This window comes from Populus trichocarpa, chromosome 3 (assembly GCF_000002775.5).
Source record: "Populus trichocarpa isolate Nisqually-1 chromosome 3, P.trichocarpa_v4.1, whole genome shotgun sequence".
Taxonomy (NCBI): Eukaryota; Viridiplantae; Streptophyta; class Magnoliopsida; order Malpighiales; family Salicaceae; genus Populus; species Populus trichocarpa.
Window position 1 is genome coordinate 9531438 of NC_037287.2, and position 16449 is coordinate 9547886.

The 16449-nt window shown below is 33.7% G+C and overlaps 2 protein-coding genes across 11 annotated transcripts; both read left to right on the plus strand.

Moving 5' to 3' along the window:
* Positions 1 to 384: 384 nt before the first annotated feature.
* Positions 385 to 6956, plus strand: LOC7475682 (uncharacterized). Of its 4 annotated transcripts, none has more exons than XR_002980709.2 (13): positions 385 to 930; positions 1693 to 1845; positions 1948 to 2160; positions 2246 to 2335; positions 2492 to 2608; positions 3056 to 3325; positions 3677 to 3833; positions 4431 to 4508; positions 4642 to 4742; positions 4907 to 5080; positions 5754 to 5828; positions 5908 to 6104; positions 6438 to 6587. XR_002980709.2 is itself a non-coding variant. In XM_006385459.3 (13 exons), the coding sequence occupies exons 1-13, from the start codon at positions 523 to 525 to the stop codon at positions 6768 to 6770; spliced, it is 2277 nt and encodes a 758-aa protein (XP_006385521.1). In that variant the 5' UTR covers positions 389 to 522; the 3' UTR covers positions 6771 to 6956. The 4 variants fall into 4 exon arrangements, 3 of the variants coding, with proteins under 3 accessions (XP_006385521.1, XP_024452311.1, XP_024452312.1); XM_006385459.3 differs by having other exon boundaries at positions 389 to 930; positions 5997 to 6104; positions 6438 to 6956; XM_024596543.2 differs by having other exon boundaries at positions 390 to 930; positions 4910 to 5080; positions 5997 to 6104; positions 6438 to 6956.
* A 377-nt stretch (positions 6957 to 7333) lies between these two features.
* Positions 7334 to 12147, plus strand: LOC7471666 (probable nucleoside diphosphate kinase 5). 7 transcript variants are annotated; one of them, XM_024596995.2, is made up of 7 exons: positions 7386 to 7462; positions 7582 to 7672; positions 8079 to 8294; positions 8652 to 8759; positions 8889 to 8998; positions 9594 to 9631; positions 11462 to 12147. In XM_024596995.2, the coding sequence occupies exons 2-6, from the start codon at positions 7611 to 7613 to the stop codon at positions 9623 to 9625; spliced, it is 528 nt and encodes a 175-aa protein (XP_024452763.1). In that variant the 5' UTR covers positions 7386 to 7462; positions 7582 to 7610; the 3' UTR covers positions 9626 to 9631; positions 11462 to 12147. The 7 variants fall into 7 exon arrangements, with proteins under 7 accessions (XP_024452761.1, XP_002304122.1, XP_024452763.1 ...); XM_024596997.2 differs by having other exon boundaries at positions 11652 to 12147; XM_024596994.2 differs by having other exon boundaries at positions 11655 to 12147.
* Positions 12148 to 16449: the final 4302 nt, after the last annotated feature.

A 16449-nucleotide genomic window follows, 5' to 3' on the forward strand; every position in this document is an offset into this window, starting at 1 on the left:
ATTTCTAAAAAATGTTATTTATATTATAGTCCACAAAACATGCACAGCTCACTAAATTCAAAGTCTTGTATCTTTTGAAACTATTGAAAAAATTAAATTTCAAAAGCCAATCTCTGAAAAATTAATTTTTTTATTGTCTTTATTTTTGTAAATAATCACCATCTAAATTTCTCGTATAAATAAAGAAAGTTTTCACCTGGCGAGTCCTTGCTAGCTTCTAAAGAAAACCTAACATACTTACCAGAACACAAGATCCCAACCCAAAAACAGAAGTCCCCTACTTGTCGTCTACTCATTCGCCCACCTTCGTAAAAGTCAACAAGAATCACACCACCAAACCACACGTGTCAAACGATCACTGGTCTATCACTGTTAAAATATTGATTCCCCCACACCTTTGTCCTCCAGCTCCTTCCAGCTTCCCTCTCATTCACCAACTGCATTTCAAAAAGAAACCTCACCTCCACATAACATAACTGACAGCTCTGACGAACTTCTTCGCCCAATAAATCTTGCGGCGTCATGGCGAGAGAGTTTGCAACATGTGTGGAGTATGGATTGAGTCTTTCCAAGAGAATATACTACGGAAAGGAAATGACTCCGGCGGCAACGGCAGCGATGACGCGGTCGGTGTCAGAAAAATCGTCAGATGTGGCAGAGAGTTACTTTCCGACAGCGGTGATGGCTTATGCGGTGGTATCGGAGCCGGAGCTGGTCGAAAATCCGGACGTACCGAGTTACCAGCCGTACGTTCACGGGCGGTGTGAGCCACCGGCCTTGATACCGTTGCACATGCATGGAGTGGTGACTATGGAGATTGATTGCTGTTTTGATCACGCAAACGTTTGTTTTAGCGGCGCGTGGCGCGTGCATTGTATTAAAGGGAATAGCAAGTGTGATGTCCGCATTGCTGTTCCCATGGGCGAGCAGGTACAGCATATGTTGCTCCTTTGTTTATGATCACTTGATTTCTTTTTCCTTTTTCTTTGTTTTTTTTTTTTATAAAATTACTAAGAAGAAACAAAAGCTGGAATGGTGTTAGTTGCCAACTTGCCTCAAGTTCATTTGCTTTTATTAAGATTTTGATGGTCGTAAGGATCTGTTTGGGTTCAAATCCAACAAGGTGTTGGTTATGGTGGGTTTTCAATTGATTGAGGTTAGAAAGAAGTGATTTGATAATAACAAAAGTCTAATAAAAAAGTATAGATGATTTTGAATTTTGATATGTGTTTGATAATCTTAGGCGGTGTTTGTCATTATTACGGTAATTATATTTGAAAATTTTTTATTTTTGATTTTGTTTTTTAATTTTTGAATATAATTTTTTTTTAAAAAAACAAGAAAAATACACTTCTAACATATGTATAGTTGGAAATAACATTACACCTAACATATCTCGTACATGTCCTGTATTTTACCAATCTACTATGTATCTAAATAAGTGAACAGTTTGAAAATACACGCGCGCCGGTTCTACATGAAAACACGACTTGTTGCTGGTACCGTTGCTGATTGCACAACGGGAAATTCAACTCTTTTTTTTTGCTTGTAGTATTGTTTCCTTGAACAGCAAATGTTTTTGCTTAATTTGCGTCTTTAGAACATGTGGAATTCTATTTTTACTTGCTTTTCCTAAATGTTTAAATTAACTTCTTTTTTAAGTTCTCAAGCAAAACATGATGTGGCTAACAGGGTTCACTTCTAGGTGTCGAGGTTGATGTTCCTGGGAGATCTTGTCATAGCCAGTTGATCGAAGCAGAAGATGCAAATTACAAAGAAAAAGTAAGCAAAGGAGGGAATGGACGTTTAATGAGAGGCAGCGTATATACTTTTAAAATCCCACAGGTGATTCCTTGGTGCATTTGATGTTCTTTGTGGTTATGATTGCGAATTGTTTCAGATTGCTCGTTTCTCAGATATTTGTCTGAAAAATAATTTGCTGTTCAGGTTGAAGGAGGGGCAACAGTCTCAATCAAAGTGATTTGGTCACAAAAATTACTTTATCATGAGGGTCAATTCAGTCTCAATGTACCATTTAGTTTTCCAGCATTTGTCAATCCCGTTGGCAAGAAGATTTCTAAGAGGGAAAAGATACTGTTAAATGTGAGCTCTGGTGTCGGTAAAGAAATTTTATGCAAGAGTACAAGTCATGCTCTAAAGGTATGCCATTCTTGTTTGCCATAATGTTTCAATCAGCTTTTGTTAGCTCGACAAAGGAATTGAGGTGATGATTATGGTTCGACAGGAGCTAAGGCGTGAAGTTGGTAAAATGGGTTTCTTATATGACGCTGAAGTGCTGACTTGGTCAAGTGCTGACTTCAGTTTTTCCTACAATGTAAGACCTTGCTTGCACCGCACCCTTTGCTGTTTTTCTCCCCAGATATATTTATCTCTATAGTACCGCCATCGATTTAATGGGTCATACTATGAATATACGAAATATGCAGGGAGCCATAAGAGCACTTATTGTCGTTGACTGCTGTGTTCACAGGTCTACTCAAAGGATTTATTTGGTGGTGTGCTTTTGCAGTCCCCATTATTACGAGATATTGATGACAGACAGATGTTTTGCTTCTATCTTTTTCCTGGAAACAACCAGAGCATGAAGGTTCATTACCATTGATCTGCTGCATGATTATTTGTTTCTAACGTATTTCATTCCAGCAAAAAATAAGTGGTCATTGTGGATAATCTATTCTTAAAAAACAAAGAATCAGTCATGCTGCTAATTTTTGGGCTCAAGTTATGGAGGGAACTTTTCTCACCACTGGAATGGCGGCTGCACTAAAGTGGCGGAGAATGTGGCCATCAAACACAAATATGAAGAGAGCAAATTAAACTAAAACTAAACTGATCGAGGCACAAAACAGTGCTAATGAAATAGAAAATGTTCTTGTTAGAGGAATACTTGCCTTCATCAGTTGTAGTTTCATTTTGCTTTTGATCTGATCTGCTGTGGGAACTCAAAAGGACCAAACATTCTTGAGTCAGAAGTCTGAACCAAGGCTTCAAATTTACTAAATCAGTTATTTCTTCTTCTGTGTGAATCTGGCAGGCTTTCAGGAAGGAAGTGATATTTATAATTGATATTAGTGGAAGCATGAAAGGGGGTCCTTTTGAGAGTGCAAAGAATGGACTATTGTCATCTCTTCAGAAGCTCAACCCAGAAGATTCTTTCAACATTATAGCTTTCAAGATGGACACCTACCTATTTTCATCAGTAATGGAGCAGGCAACCGAAGAAGCAATAATAGAAGCTACCCGGTGGCTTAATGATAAATTAACTGCAGATGGTGGCACCAACATTTTAGGGCCCCTCAAACAGGTATTTCTAATGTTTCACTGTGTGTCCTTTCAAACATCTTGATATTGCGGTTGGCATATTGTTTTAATGTCTTTTAAATCCAGTTCTCAACTAGTATGTGAAAATAAATTAGCTAACTATAGCTTATACTCTGCGGGCCTCCATCTCTATAAGTAACCTGGTGCTGTTTAACATGAAAATCACTACCTAGAGTCCTTCCATCCCCATCCTATTTGCTTCTTCTTCTTCTTCTTTATTTTTTAATTTACCTGGAAAATATTTTAGATGCTTCATTTTCCACGTTCACATCTCTAACAGGATACTTGTGACAAGAATCTTATTGATTTTATTTTGTAATGTGCTTTGTTTTAGGCTATAAAGCTGTTGGCTGAAACTACCAATTCAATTCCTGTCATATTCCTCATCACTGATGGAGCTGTTGAAGATGAAAGAGATATTTGTAATTTTGTAAAAGGTTATCTCCCAAGCGGGGGATCAATTTCTCTTCGCATAAGTACATTTGGTATAGGTGAGATATTTGGTGTTTCAGCTTTTTCTTTATCTATTCGAAACCTGTTGTCTTGATCACTTTGCTCTGTCATTTGGGGTGTTGCCTGTACACACACACACTTCATGTCTGAATTGATGACTGAACTCACATTTGCGCACAGGAAATGTGTTTTGAAAGTCACAATTCAGCTCACAATACTTTTCAATCTGTCTTGTTATCAAACTGAATATTCGAGATTTCAACATATAATGAGCTTAATGGACCTCAACCATACCTGACGCTCAAGCTTACCAGCTTTGTGTTGGACGAGCTTAAATGAACTGCTCTATCAATTACTAGAGTTGGGTAATTCTCCCCGAAGAGAAAACTGGTCTGCCTCCCTAATAATTTCTTTATAGGGGGCATTTTTCATGATCCTTACCTGCGGATTATGTCAATGAGGGGACATTAGGCTTGTATCCCAAGTAACATTGTCTTTGACGTTATCATATATCTTCTCATTGTTGTTAACAAATATTAAAATGTTAAACTAAATTATATACTACATCCTCACACCACTTCTTACCTTTTATATAATTTGTTAAAGAACCTTATAGCATGGAAAAACCTTTTCAGGTACATATTGTAACCACCATTTCTTGCGAATGCTAGCACAGATTGGGAGGGGTCACTTTGATACTGCTTATGATGCAGGTTAGTTGTATTCCAATTGCTTTTTGGAAGGTAATTGATGGTGCGGTAGGCCTTGTGTCTCAATACCCTATAAAGCCAAGCAGGAAAAGATTCTTAAACATTCAATTTCTCTATTGCTGTTTTATTTGGCCAGATTCGGTTGATTTTCGAATGCAGAAATTATTCACAACTGCATCATCAATCATTCTAGCCGATATAACTGTTGATGCTTTGGAACATCTGGACTCGCTTGAGGTGCTCAATTCAAGATATTGAATATTGTTATATGTCAATCCTGCCTTGATTATTTCATACTCTCTCTTAGCATAATTATGTTTTAACAGAGAAGCCTTTGATTCTCTTTGTCTTGTTCAATTTTTCTGGCTGTTTCTGACATGTTGTCTTCTCTGAGCTCCTAGCAGTTGCTTCCGTTTTGTATCCCAGACCTCTCACGTGGAAGCCCATTGATTGTATCGGGCAGATATAGTGGAAACTTTCCAGACCCTGTCAAAATAAGTGGCACCTTGGCAGATATGAGAAAGTTCACAATAGACTTGAAAGCACAAAAGACAAAGGATCTGCCATTTGATAGAGTAATGTTTCTTCAGGACACAACATTATTTAATAAATATGAACTTAACATCAGAAAGTAGTTGCAAGATAGATTATCGTAGATAGAAATCAATTTGTCCAAGAATGATTATAATCGTGAATCAGTCTTTACCTAAAGGACTGCACTTTGTGGTTTCTCTTATAATGCCTTTTTCTGAATCCCCGGCTTTCGGGATAAAGATGATGTATTGAATACTTAACAGGAGAATCTTAAAGTTCTGTCTTCTATTGGGATGCCCCGGAGGTGGAACGCTTACATTCTTGTGTCACAATGATCTTTACATTATGCATAAGTTTTCTCCGTGAACAGCGTTCCTTAAGGGATCTGGCTTAGCCCCAGTGTTGAATTATGATACAAAATCAATTGCCTTGTTTGCTTTCCTGTACACTTACACTTGTCAATTGCTATTGTAATGCTCAGACCAGATTACTTCATTTCTTTTGTTATCCACTTTAGCTGTTTGGGTGTTCATAGAAAGTAGTTGTTTTCAGTTCTCAAGCATGAGATTGCATCCATCCCTCACAACTCAGCAATTCCCACCTTGTAGAGCGCTCGTATTAGTTCACTAGAGAAAACCATTATAAAGAAATTTGCACAATTAGAAAGTTGTTTCTGGTGCATTCTTCTCTAACTATTCTTTACTAACTCTGCAGGTAGTTGGAAGGAGACAAATTGATTTACTCACTGCTAATGCATGGTTGTCAGGAAGTAAAGAGCTGGAACAAAAGGTTTGCTATTGAATTTGCTTAGATTCTGATTCTTCTATAAATTATGCAAAGCTAATTCGTTTGATCTTCTTCATTGTAGGTTGGCATGGATTGCGTGGTTGTGGTGATGTGTGTAATCATTGTTTCTTCATGCAAACCTAATTCGATCGATCTTCTTCTTCGCTGTAGGTTGCAAAAATGAGCATACAAACTGGGTTTCCATCTGAATACACCCTTATGGTTCTGCATCAGACTCTTCAAGATGAGAAAGCGCCAGAAACAATTCTGATACAGGATGTATGCACTTGCCTGACTCCTAAATATTCAAGCTTCTTAAATTATTGGAAGAATTCCTCTATATTCTTTTTCCTAAGTTCCTTATACACGACAAGCAGAAAAGCATCGCCATTTGAATTACAGATGTGACATCTATCATCCAGCTTTTTTGATCAAGCAGCACCCTGACTTTGGCCTTGCATGAGTCGATGATTTTCAACTGCCCTCACATGGAAAGCTTGCATATGATTTTTCTTCTTAAAACCATTAATTTAACCTCAGATTTTACTTGGAAGATTATTTGCAAGGCCGTAAGCTCATCTGTTTATTTCCCCTTATATCTAATGAAAACAGGTATTCAACAAAATCAACCCTCTCAAGAAAATGGACTTGCAGAAGACAATCATGTTGGGGAATCTATGCGTTGGCTTCGGCAACTTGACCGCGACAGCTGAGAACATTCCTCCAGGAACCGAGGAGACAAAGTCATCTGAAGCAACCGAGATGCTGTTCAAGGCTGCTTCCAACTGCTGTGGCAGGGTGGTGGATCGCTGTTGTTGCATGTGCTTCATCCAAACTTGTTCATATATGAATAATCAATGCGCTATTGTCCTCTCCCAGATCTGCGCTGCCCTTGCTTGCGTTGAGTGCATAAACTGCTGCATCGAGCTTTGCGAATGCGGATAAATATGCTGTGGCTGGTCGCCAGACACACAGGGATTCAAGAATGCAATGTTGTGTGTTTATTATGCTGCTGCAACTTGCTTTGTATAAACATCTGTTTTATTAGTCCATTAGAAAAAAAACAATAAGAAGAAAATCTGTAACTCAAGCCCAATCATTTTGCATAATATTCATGTCAGATTTGTAAAACCTTTCTCCAAACTATTTAGATTTGCATCCATAGTATATTAAGGACAAGGTAAAGACAAATTGAAAAAAAATTAAGATTGTGTTAAGTAGTAAAAAATTATAAGTATTATTATAAAAACATTAAAATCAAAATTTAGAATAATTTAATTATAAATATTAATTATATTTCATTTAAAATAAAATTATTTATTTTGTTAAAAAAATCTTTTATATGAAAAAGTTAAGTGATTTATTTACTTTTTAAAGTGTTTTTTTCTTAGAAATATATTAAAATAATTTTTTTTATTTTTAAAAATTTATTTTTAATATCAAATTTGAAATATTAAAAAAAAAAATTAAAATAAAAAAATAAATATTTTTAATAGCTCCCTTTGAAACGAAAAACAGAGGGGCGTAAGTGACAGAATGGTGTGTTAAATTAGACAGTCCGCAAAAAGATAGGAGACCAAAATCTTTCCCCTAAAAAATCTCTTCTTCTTTCCCGCCTTTCTCCTTCCTAATTCCAGGTATGTTTGTTTCCCGAGAAAATAAAATCCATGCACAGTTAATGAATAACAAATAAGCAAGATTGCTTTTATTGTATTAATTGCTTGTGATTATTTATATAAATTTTTACATTTTGCAGTTTCAAGTAGTAATAGCAAATCATTTCAAATGATTCCTCGCCTTTTCTTCTCCGTCCTCTTCCTTGTGCTCGCTGCCTCTTTCCCTATCAGGTAACAATTACTAAAAATCAGGGTTTCCCCCTCTTTTTAGTTGATTAACACGGTTCTTGCTTGTATCAACTATTTATGAACCTAACCGTAAAAATGTACGAGAAACATTTCTTTCCTTTTTGTTCTGTGTTACTATATTTTGTAATTAGAGCTGTTCAATTGGTGAAATATTTATTTTAATCGATGAACCTAATCTTGCCAAGGTTTCCATTTCAGGGTGAAACTTAAAAATATTGGAATTTTTTTTTTCACGATTAAAAATTTTGTAATAGAGTTAGAGCCTTGGTGAGGACCGGATTGGTTTAATCTTGCTTGTCCTTGTTGGTGCAATCATACAATATAGTTTTTATTTAGCTTACTAGTTTTGTTATCTTGAATGCTTCATGAAATGTGGGCTATTTTCAAGCAGTGGGAGTGAAGAAAAGGAAAAGACGTTAGCTATGATCAAGCCAGATGGATTGCTAGGTAATTACACTGAAAGGATAAAGGAGGTTATTGTGGATTATGGGTTTAGCATCTTGAGGGAAATTACCGCTCAACTTGACCAAGACAGTGCTTCAAGCTTTTACGCTGAACACTCTTCAAGAAGTTTCTTTCCGAGTCTTATCAAATACATGACAAGGTATCTTTACTTCATTTTTATTATTGTTATTTGGGGGCAATTCAGTTGACCAATTTACGGTGAGCTTCCTGAACTCTATTGCTGTAGTTGCAAAGTTCTGAATTGGATTTTCCTGAGAATATTTCAGATGCCTAAGACAAAGAAGATTGTGGCCTTTGTTTGTGTATTTCAGGCATTTAGGCAATGTATTGAAACCTTGAACCTTGCACTTTGAATAGTTATATTTCATTGTATTAATGGGCTGTGATTCTGCATACCAAGTTGACATTCATCGTGCTGTTGGTTATTGTTTGAATGAAGGAGAAATCTGCTCTCATTCTTTTGCTTCGTTATATGTTGACTCATAGCTTTTGATAGTGGTCCAGTTTTGGTCATGGTCTTGGAGAAGGAAAATGCAATTGCTGATTGGCGCACTTTGATTGGACCAACTGATGCATGCAAAGCTAAGATTACTCATCCTAACAGGTTATTTACGTATAAGCTTCTGTTTCTCAAACCCCTCCCGTTCATTGCTTTGTAAGGTTAGGTTCTCAAGTCACTGTCATTAGACTTTCTCCTCCATAGCTTCACAACAGGACTCTTTTGTTTTTTCAGTATCAGAGCAATGTGCGGGCAGGATTCAGAAAAGAACTGTGTTCATGGTTCAGACTCTCTCCTATCAGCTCAAAGGGAAATCTCATTTTTCTTTGAAGATGTATCTTCAGGTTATATATATATATATATATATTGTTTTTTATCACATGTAATGGTGTTCACTTTTTTTATTTTTTATTTTTTATTTTTTTTTCTCTGGATTTTTTATATATTGAGAGCCTAAGATCACTTCTCTCCCTGTTCATCTCTTAACTTTGGGGCACAATATTGTTTTTTGCCATTTTAACCTAATATAATGAAATTATATGCACATAATGTATACCATCTTCTGAGCCCATAGTTACAACACATAATTATGATACGTTTGGTTCTTCTTCATTAATTGTAATTTTTTTCCCTAGTAATCTCCTGTTATATGCTATAAGATAGATTTTACAAATGAGAACTATTGCCCTGTGAGTTCATGACTGTTTTCATGAAGTTTGAATATTAGTGCCATGAAATAAATCTCGATGTAACCTTGTTTACTATTGGTGAATAACTATTTTTTCTAGCTATGCATTGACACCAATATAAGAGTACGATCATTTTCAAAGCAAAAACAATAATAATCATGGTTTTGGTCGCTTTAGCTAATGCCATAAAATATAAAAAAAGTATCATTTTTTCAAGTAATAATTCGGTGGTTGTATTTATTTTTGGCAGGTGAAACAAATACAACACATGATGAGCTCTAGCAGCTGGTAAGCACTCAAAGACAAATTACATGTTTTTTCAAGTCTCTTTACTATCTTGAACCCACACATGCTACAGCAGCTGCAATGGCTAAAGTTTTATGGTGGTTAGCCATCTGCTGTTAAAATAGACTTTCAAATTTATAGTTTCATTGAATGTCCTTTTTTTTCCCCTGTTTTTGTTGTCCTTTTATTTTGAGTACACTCTTAAAAAAGGCTGATTCATCACTATACTCATGAAAAGTAATTGAATGGAAGTGCTATAATTAGTTGCCATTTCATAGATATACAAGGGGAGCACCAAATATTTTGTTTTCTCCCAAGTCCTTTCCTGCTTTCTCTTTGAGAGAAATCGTTGTTGCGTACCTTGATAACAGCATTGGATGGGCTGAGGTAGAACATAGGAGGCCTGCACTGAAAAGATATGCCTGTTGCATTTGCATTATAGCAATGGAAACCTGATTTTAGCTACTGAAAACATTATAACAGTGGGTGATTCTCTATATAGGTGATAGGGCTTGTGTTATCTTTCAGCTTTAGGCCAATATGAATCTTGTAATAAGAAGATTAACTGATTGCTGGAAGTGCTGGGCCTTGCTGGAAGTGTGAGCTTTAGTAACAGATAGTTCATTTAAGCTTGTAATGCCAGACACTTGTACAAGATGGTTATTCCATCCTCTCTCAAACTAGTAATCAAGACACTACTCTTCTTAGGCTAATAGGTTATAAGTTTTGGCAGAGCAGATATCAATAGAAAAGGATGAGATGGGTTGTCTGTAACTTCATATTCAATTAAAAACAGTTCATGAATCTAGAGGACTCCAAAGAATTACTTCGTTGGTTGTGATCAAAAGGATGGTGCAAAGAACTTTTTGAAGAGTTGAGTTGAACACAAGGGAATGGCATTTCATTTTTATGGAGGATGATGGTCATTAACCAAGATAATTAAAATTTACTATCAGGATCATGTTTAGAACATAATTTGAATAGTCAGTGGATAAAGAGTCAATTCTGTCAGCCATCGGGATTGCAAGTGAGCTACTGTTTTTTTGTTTTTGGCAACAGCATAGAAAGCTGCAAATTGCAATAACCATCAGCATACATTTTCTGTGTGTACTAATTGATAGCTAGATACATGAAGAAATGCAGCACAAATGGAGATACATACATATATAACCATGGACTTAGATTTCTTCCAACTAGTCAAATGATCCTCAGCAACTATTTGTCGCAAGAATCACCAAGCCAATTTGTCACACCTGTAGGATTATAATGAAATAATTTGGAACAAATTTATCATTGAGCTGTTGATACCTTGATCTAGCTTACATTCAAATCAATACTTGGCAACTTGCAAAGAGTGTCGGTTTTATTAAATTAAAATTGGAGGCTGTACAGGAATGAAAGATAATAACTGTAGGAGAACGATTTCTTTGTGTATTTTACTTTCTGTTTGTTTATTGGCTTCTACAAGCTTCGTAGTTAGTACAGATATTGTATGTATCATGCTACAGTGCAAAGTTTCAACTTCAATGTGTTACTGATCATATTCTTTGGATGGCATGTGAATTATTTCAAGAATGCAGGTTGATAAAGTTGAATGTTCATAACTATTTTTTACTCGATTACTTCCTTTCTATCTCTTTTCCTTGTCAAATAAAGTTTCATGATGTGACGCTTCATAGTTCAAAACTCACACTAGTGTATACCTTTGTCACTGCTTTGCCGTCTTAGTAGACCGTGCAAATCTCATTGTTTCTTGTTATTGCATTGTACCCATGCTAGGTTTAAACCTGCAGCTAGGGTTATAGCCTTATAGGTGATTGTTGTGTAATGTAGTGGTACCAACAAGGTCCTATTTAGCGGCCAGGAATGAAGGGTGCACTCATCTTCTTTGAGAGAAAGAGTCTGCAGAGTTTTACCATCATGATTATAGGATAATATATTTTGATTCATGATGAGGTTGTCATGGGAGCACGACGAAACATTTGCTTAGTCTTAATGCAAGACACTTTTGTTTATTAATCAGCAGAAGATCCAATGAAGGGCGAGCTAGTCAAACTCAATGATGGCCACCATGCACTTTCGTGGATGATTGAGGTTCCACATCATACAAGGTCTTAGTTTATGTTAGCCGAAGAGTGTTAACCTTCCAGAATTAGTAACCCTTGCAGGATGCAGTTTGGTTGCTAAACCCTAGACATCTAGTAGACGCGGTAGCTCACATGGCCTTTATTTCTTTATGCTATCTTGGTTCCTGCGATCCTTGGCTTACCTTTTCATTTTGCTTTCTTCATTACCTGCATCTCGAGGAGTCGATGGCAAGCTTTAATGGTATATCAAAATCTTTGGGCTTAAAGCGTTGCAGTGACGAGCAGGATGGCGATTTGTACGGGATAAATGAACTTCCATTCTGCAGGATTTCTTGACCATCAAGAACGTATCAAATTGACTTTGGAGTTGCTGTTTTTAACTTCTATTTTATCTAAGCCGAAGAAATCGAACACATAGTTCATTTTGTTCTTGAACTTTGCTTAGACCCAGCATGATCGACGTGAACTCACACCAGCCACATACATGAAAACCATTTGTACCACACAAACTTTCCTTGGCCATCAAGGCTGTGCAGAATCAAATGTAGCTCCTTTGTTTTTTAAAAGTGTTTTTTATTAAATTATTAAAATAATATTATTTAAAAAAAATTATTTTTGATATTAGTATATAAAAAAAAGTTAATTTGAAGTAAAAAAATTTAAATTTTTGCAAAAGTATTTTCTGATAGTAAAAATAAGCACAATTTGTGTCAACCAATTGGGTGAAACCCACTTTAAACCATACTTTTAGTGTACAATAGCAAACTAATTCTTTCTGTTCTATCCCGCTATTGTCCTCCTTAAGTAGAATAAGGGTTTTGGTTAAGATGCTGATGACCATAATATCGTGTGATTTGAAACATGTGCCATGGAGGAAAGAAAGTGAGCCAGAAAGGAAGTCAGCTTTGAAATTTAGAGTGAAAAGATCTAGTGATGGTTTCTTCCAATTTTTCCTATATATTTCATGTTTCTATTATTTGAGTCAATTATAACTTGGTCCCTTTAGTTTATCAAAACTAATTAGTTAGTCCTCGTGGTTTCATAAATATATTTGATCCCCGTGTTTTAAAATCTATTTATACTTTAACATATTTTTGTCTTTTACATGTTATTTTCCAATTTATTTCATGTTTTTTTAGAAATATATAAAAATAGATAATATGGAGAGATTGATGAGATAAAGAAGTGTTTTGTTGAAACAAAGTACAACCAAATGCTTATTAAATATTAATTCATTATTTGATAAACTACATGGACTAAGTTGTAGTTTATTATTATTTATTTTCCTAATCTTATTTTTAATCATTAATCAATAGGTAGTTTTTGTTATAGTTATAAGACACTATCTGAAGGTTAAAGTCGTGGATTAGATAGCTTATCTAATTTTCTCTTTAAAAAAATTTAAAGTGCAGTTTTAATAAAAAAATAAATTTTTTATTAAATCTAGTCAGGTCTTAGATTAATTTGATAAGTGATGCCAATTCTTATGGCATTTTTTGAATTGCAAATGGATTCTTTCAAATGAAGATCAACGAGGCCACGTGTTGGTCTATAAAAGATCAAGAATGTATTTCGCCAGCTATCATAACTTGATCCATTGTCATAATTATAACTAAGAGCATGTTTGGTATTGTGATAACGGTTACTTTTTAAAATATTTTTTATTTGGAAATATATTAAAATAATATATTTTTTTATTTTTTAAAGTTTATTTTTAACATCAGTATATCAAAAAGATTTGAAAAAAAAATTTGAAGCAAAAAAAGAAATAATTTTTTTAATTTTTTTCAAAAGCGCTTTTAAAATATAAAAACAAACAGGTTTTATATATACTAAAACAACTAGGTCTTTCATTATAGCTCAACCAACTATTTTTTATTTCAGTAGTCAATTGTTTCTTTTTTTTTTCAATCACAATCTTCAATGGAAAAATTACAATTTATCAATCAAAATTTGTTAAGGATGAAAAAAATTAACAAAAAGAGGGCTAAAGAATAAAATAAAAAGAAATATCTTGTCCAATCTAAAATTTGGAGGAAAAGATTCTTTTAGTCCTTTTATTCTCTTTCTTCTTCCTTTTAAATTTTTATTGATGTTGTGAATTCAAATTTGATCCAAAAGTTTATTTTTTTATTTTTCAGTTCTTGAATTCAAGAGAAAAGATAGAAAATCATTGGATTCATGTGAGGAGAGAGAAAATCATTGGTTTTCATCTAATCTAGCCCCTAAAAAATCAATTTTGGTGTTAATAAGTTTCATTCGATAAGAAAAGTTTAATGGTGATTATTTTAAACTTAATATTGCTTGGAAAAATAAATCAAGGTCGATAAAAACTTTTTACTTGGTTTGATTTTGTATTTTTGTATTATTTTTTTGGGTTTTCCAGATTGATAAATTGATGTTTTGATGTTATAAAAATATTTATTAGATATTTTTAGATAAATATAAATTAATAAAAGAGCTGTTTAGGGAAAACAAAACCTATCTTGATCAGAAGTGGCTGGAATTTGGGTTTAATAGTAAGGGGAATTGCTTATTTGTCTAATTGGTTAAATGTTTGGAAACATGATAGCGGTTGTAGTTTAAAATGATTTTTATTTGGAAATGTATTAAAATAATATTTTTTTTAAAAAAATTATTTTTAATATCAGTATATTAAAATAATTTAAAAATAAAAAAATTAATTTTAAATAAAAAAATTTTTCAAAATTTTAAGATATATGGTTCCAACCGTGTCACAAACACTGCCAAAGTGATGAGCATTGACTCTCTCGTTCAAATGCTATTTTTCCATGTACTCCACTTTTTAACTTTTTTCTTTCTTTCTTTCTTTTTAGTTCTTAAGAAAGTAACCTAGTCTAGTCCGATGCTGCAAGTACACACTTCAGTGGACCAATCACGTGAGAGGTGGTGTCCTATCAGCGATACGTCAGGAGACGATCCTCTAAATTCATCTGTTTAGATCAATAGACAAGGTTTCGGTGCTGTTTATTTTTGTTTTTGAAAATTTTGAAAATTTTATTTTTATTTTATTTTTTTAGTGTTTTTAGATCATTTTGATGTCCTGATATTAAAAATATTATTTTAATACTTTTTAGAATAAAAATATTTTAAAAAGCAATCACAACTACATTATCTAAACACCCCACAACAAAAATATCCGAGACAGCTTAACTTACTATATATTCTTCAAAATGGGAGAAAAAAGAGTTGAAATAAAATGTATAAATACAATATTCCTCGTGATTAAAATTGGAAACTAGAGATAGTAATTTGATTTTGTTTTTTTTTTTTATTATTATTAATATAGGTGTTCGGACTAGCTTGCGCGTAACTCGACTAATCCCACGAGCCCTGAAGTTAACGACTATGTAAGCTTCCAGTGGCCATCATATTAGCAACCACCATGCTTGAACTTGAGATCACAAAGGAACAAATCTCTTAGTTCCAAACTCTTACCACTAAACTACCTACTAAATAATTAATTTGATTTCGATATTGGTTTTATGCAACTTGGTGATAGCTTTCTATTAAACAATTGTCAAGTGCTTTGGTTTATGAAAATCCTTTTGTGTTTAGACATTACAAGTACTCTTAATTTCATAACACATTGACAATGGATTTTGGTTTTTATTTTTCGCACGAGATTAAAGATTTTTTTATTTTAATGTTTTAAAAATATTTTCAAAAAAAAATTGAATTTTTTTATTTTTTATTTAATTTAAATTAATATTTTTTTGTTATTTTCAGATTATTTTGATTTACAGATATCAAAAATAATTTTAAAAAAATAAAACAATACTTTTTAATATATTTTTAAATAAAAAATATTTTTTTAAAAAAATATTATTATATTTTCAAATACGCTGCAGATCATGCCGCCCATAATCTAAATGGGATTTTTGGTGCTTGACAACTGGGGGCAGGTAAGATTCAGGTGTCGATTTGGTCGGCGAGGGGGGCCATTACCGTGAGGCTGCGAGTGTTTTTTTTGTTCTTCCTTTCATCACCTTCTTAATGTAATTTTGCCTCCATGGTGTCCATGCTCTCGGTTCTTGATAGCTCAGTTCATTTGTCTCTTACAGAATCTTGCTATATTTTGTTGAAGTAGCTGCTCCCTTGAAAATAAAAGAGACCAACATGTGTGTGTTTGATTGATGGTGCACAAATTATGTCACAAAATGGTTGGATTAAGCTACTTGGTCTTATGCTAATTATTAATTATTCTGGTTTTTTCCTATTTTACTTTAACATATACTAAAAGTGATTGGCTTTTAACTATAGCAATGATAGGCGTGAAGCGAAGTCCTTTTTTACTTTGATCCTCATATTTGTGAGGATTTTTTTTATATTTTATATTTATTTTTTTATTTTATCCTTTAACATTGAGTTTGTTGGGTATTGAACTTCATAATTTGTTTTGATTTGCTCTTTATAGAGTTTTTTGGTCTCATGTCTCGCATTGTGATTTTTGCGGGTTAGCCGTGTTGACTCGGATTATTTTTTTAATTATTTTTTCCTCAACTTCATCAATCAACATTGAATTGATTGAGAATTGAGGTTCATAATTATTTTTTTATTTGATTTCTAAGGAGTTGTCATGGTCTTGTAATACAGGTCACGAGTTTTGTGAGTTAACTTGGTTGACTTAGGTTTTTTTTGGTTATTTTTTTAATTAAATATTTTTTAAAATTCATCCTTCAACATTGATTTGATTAAAAATTGAAATTTATA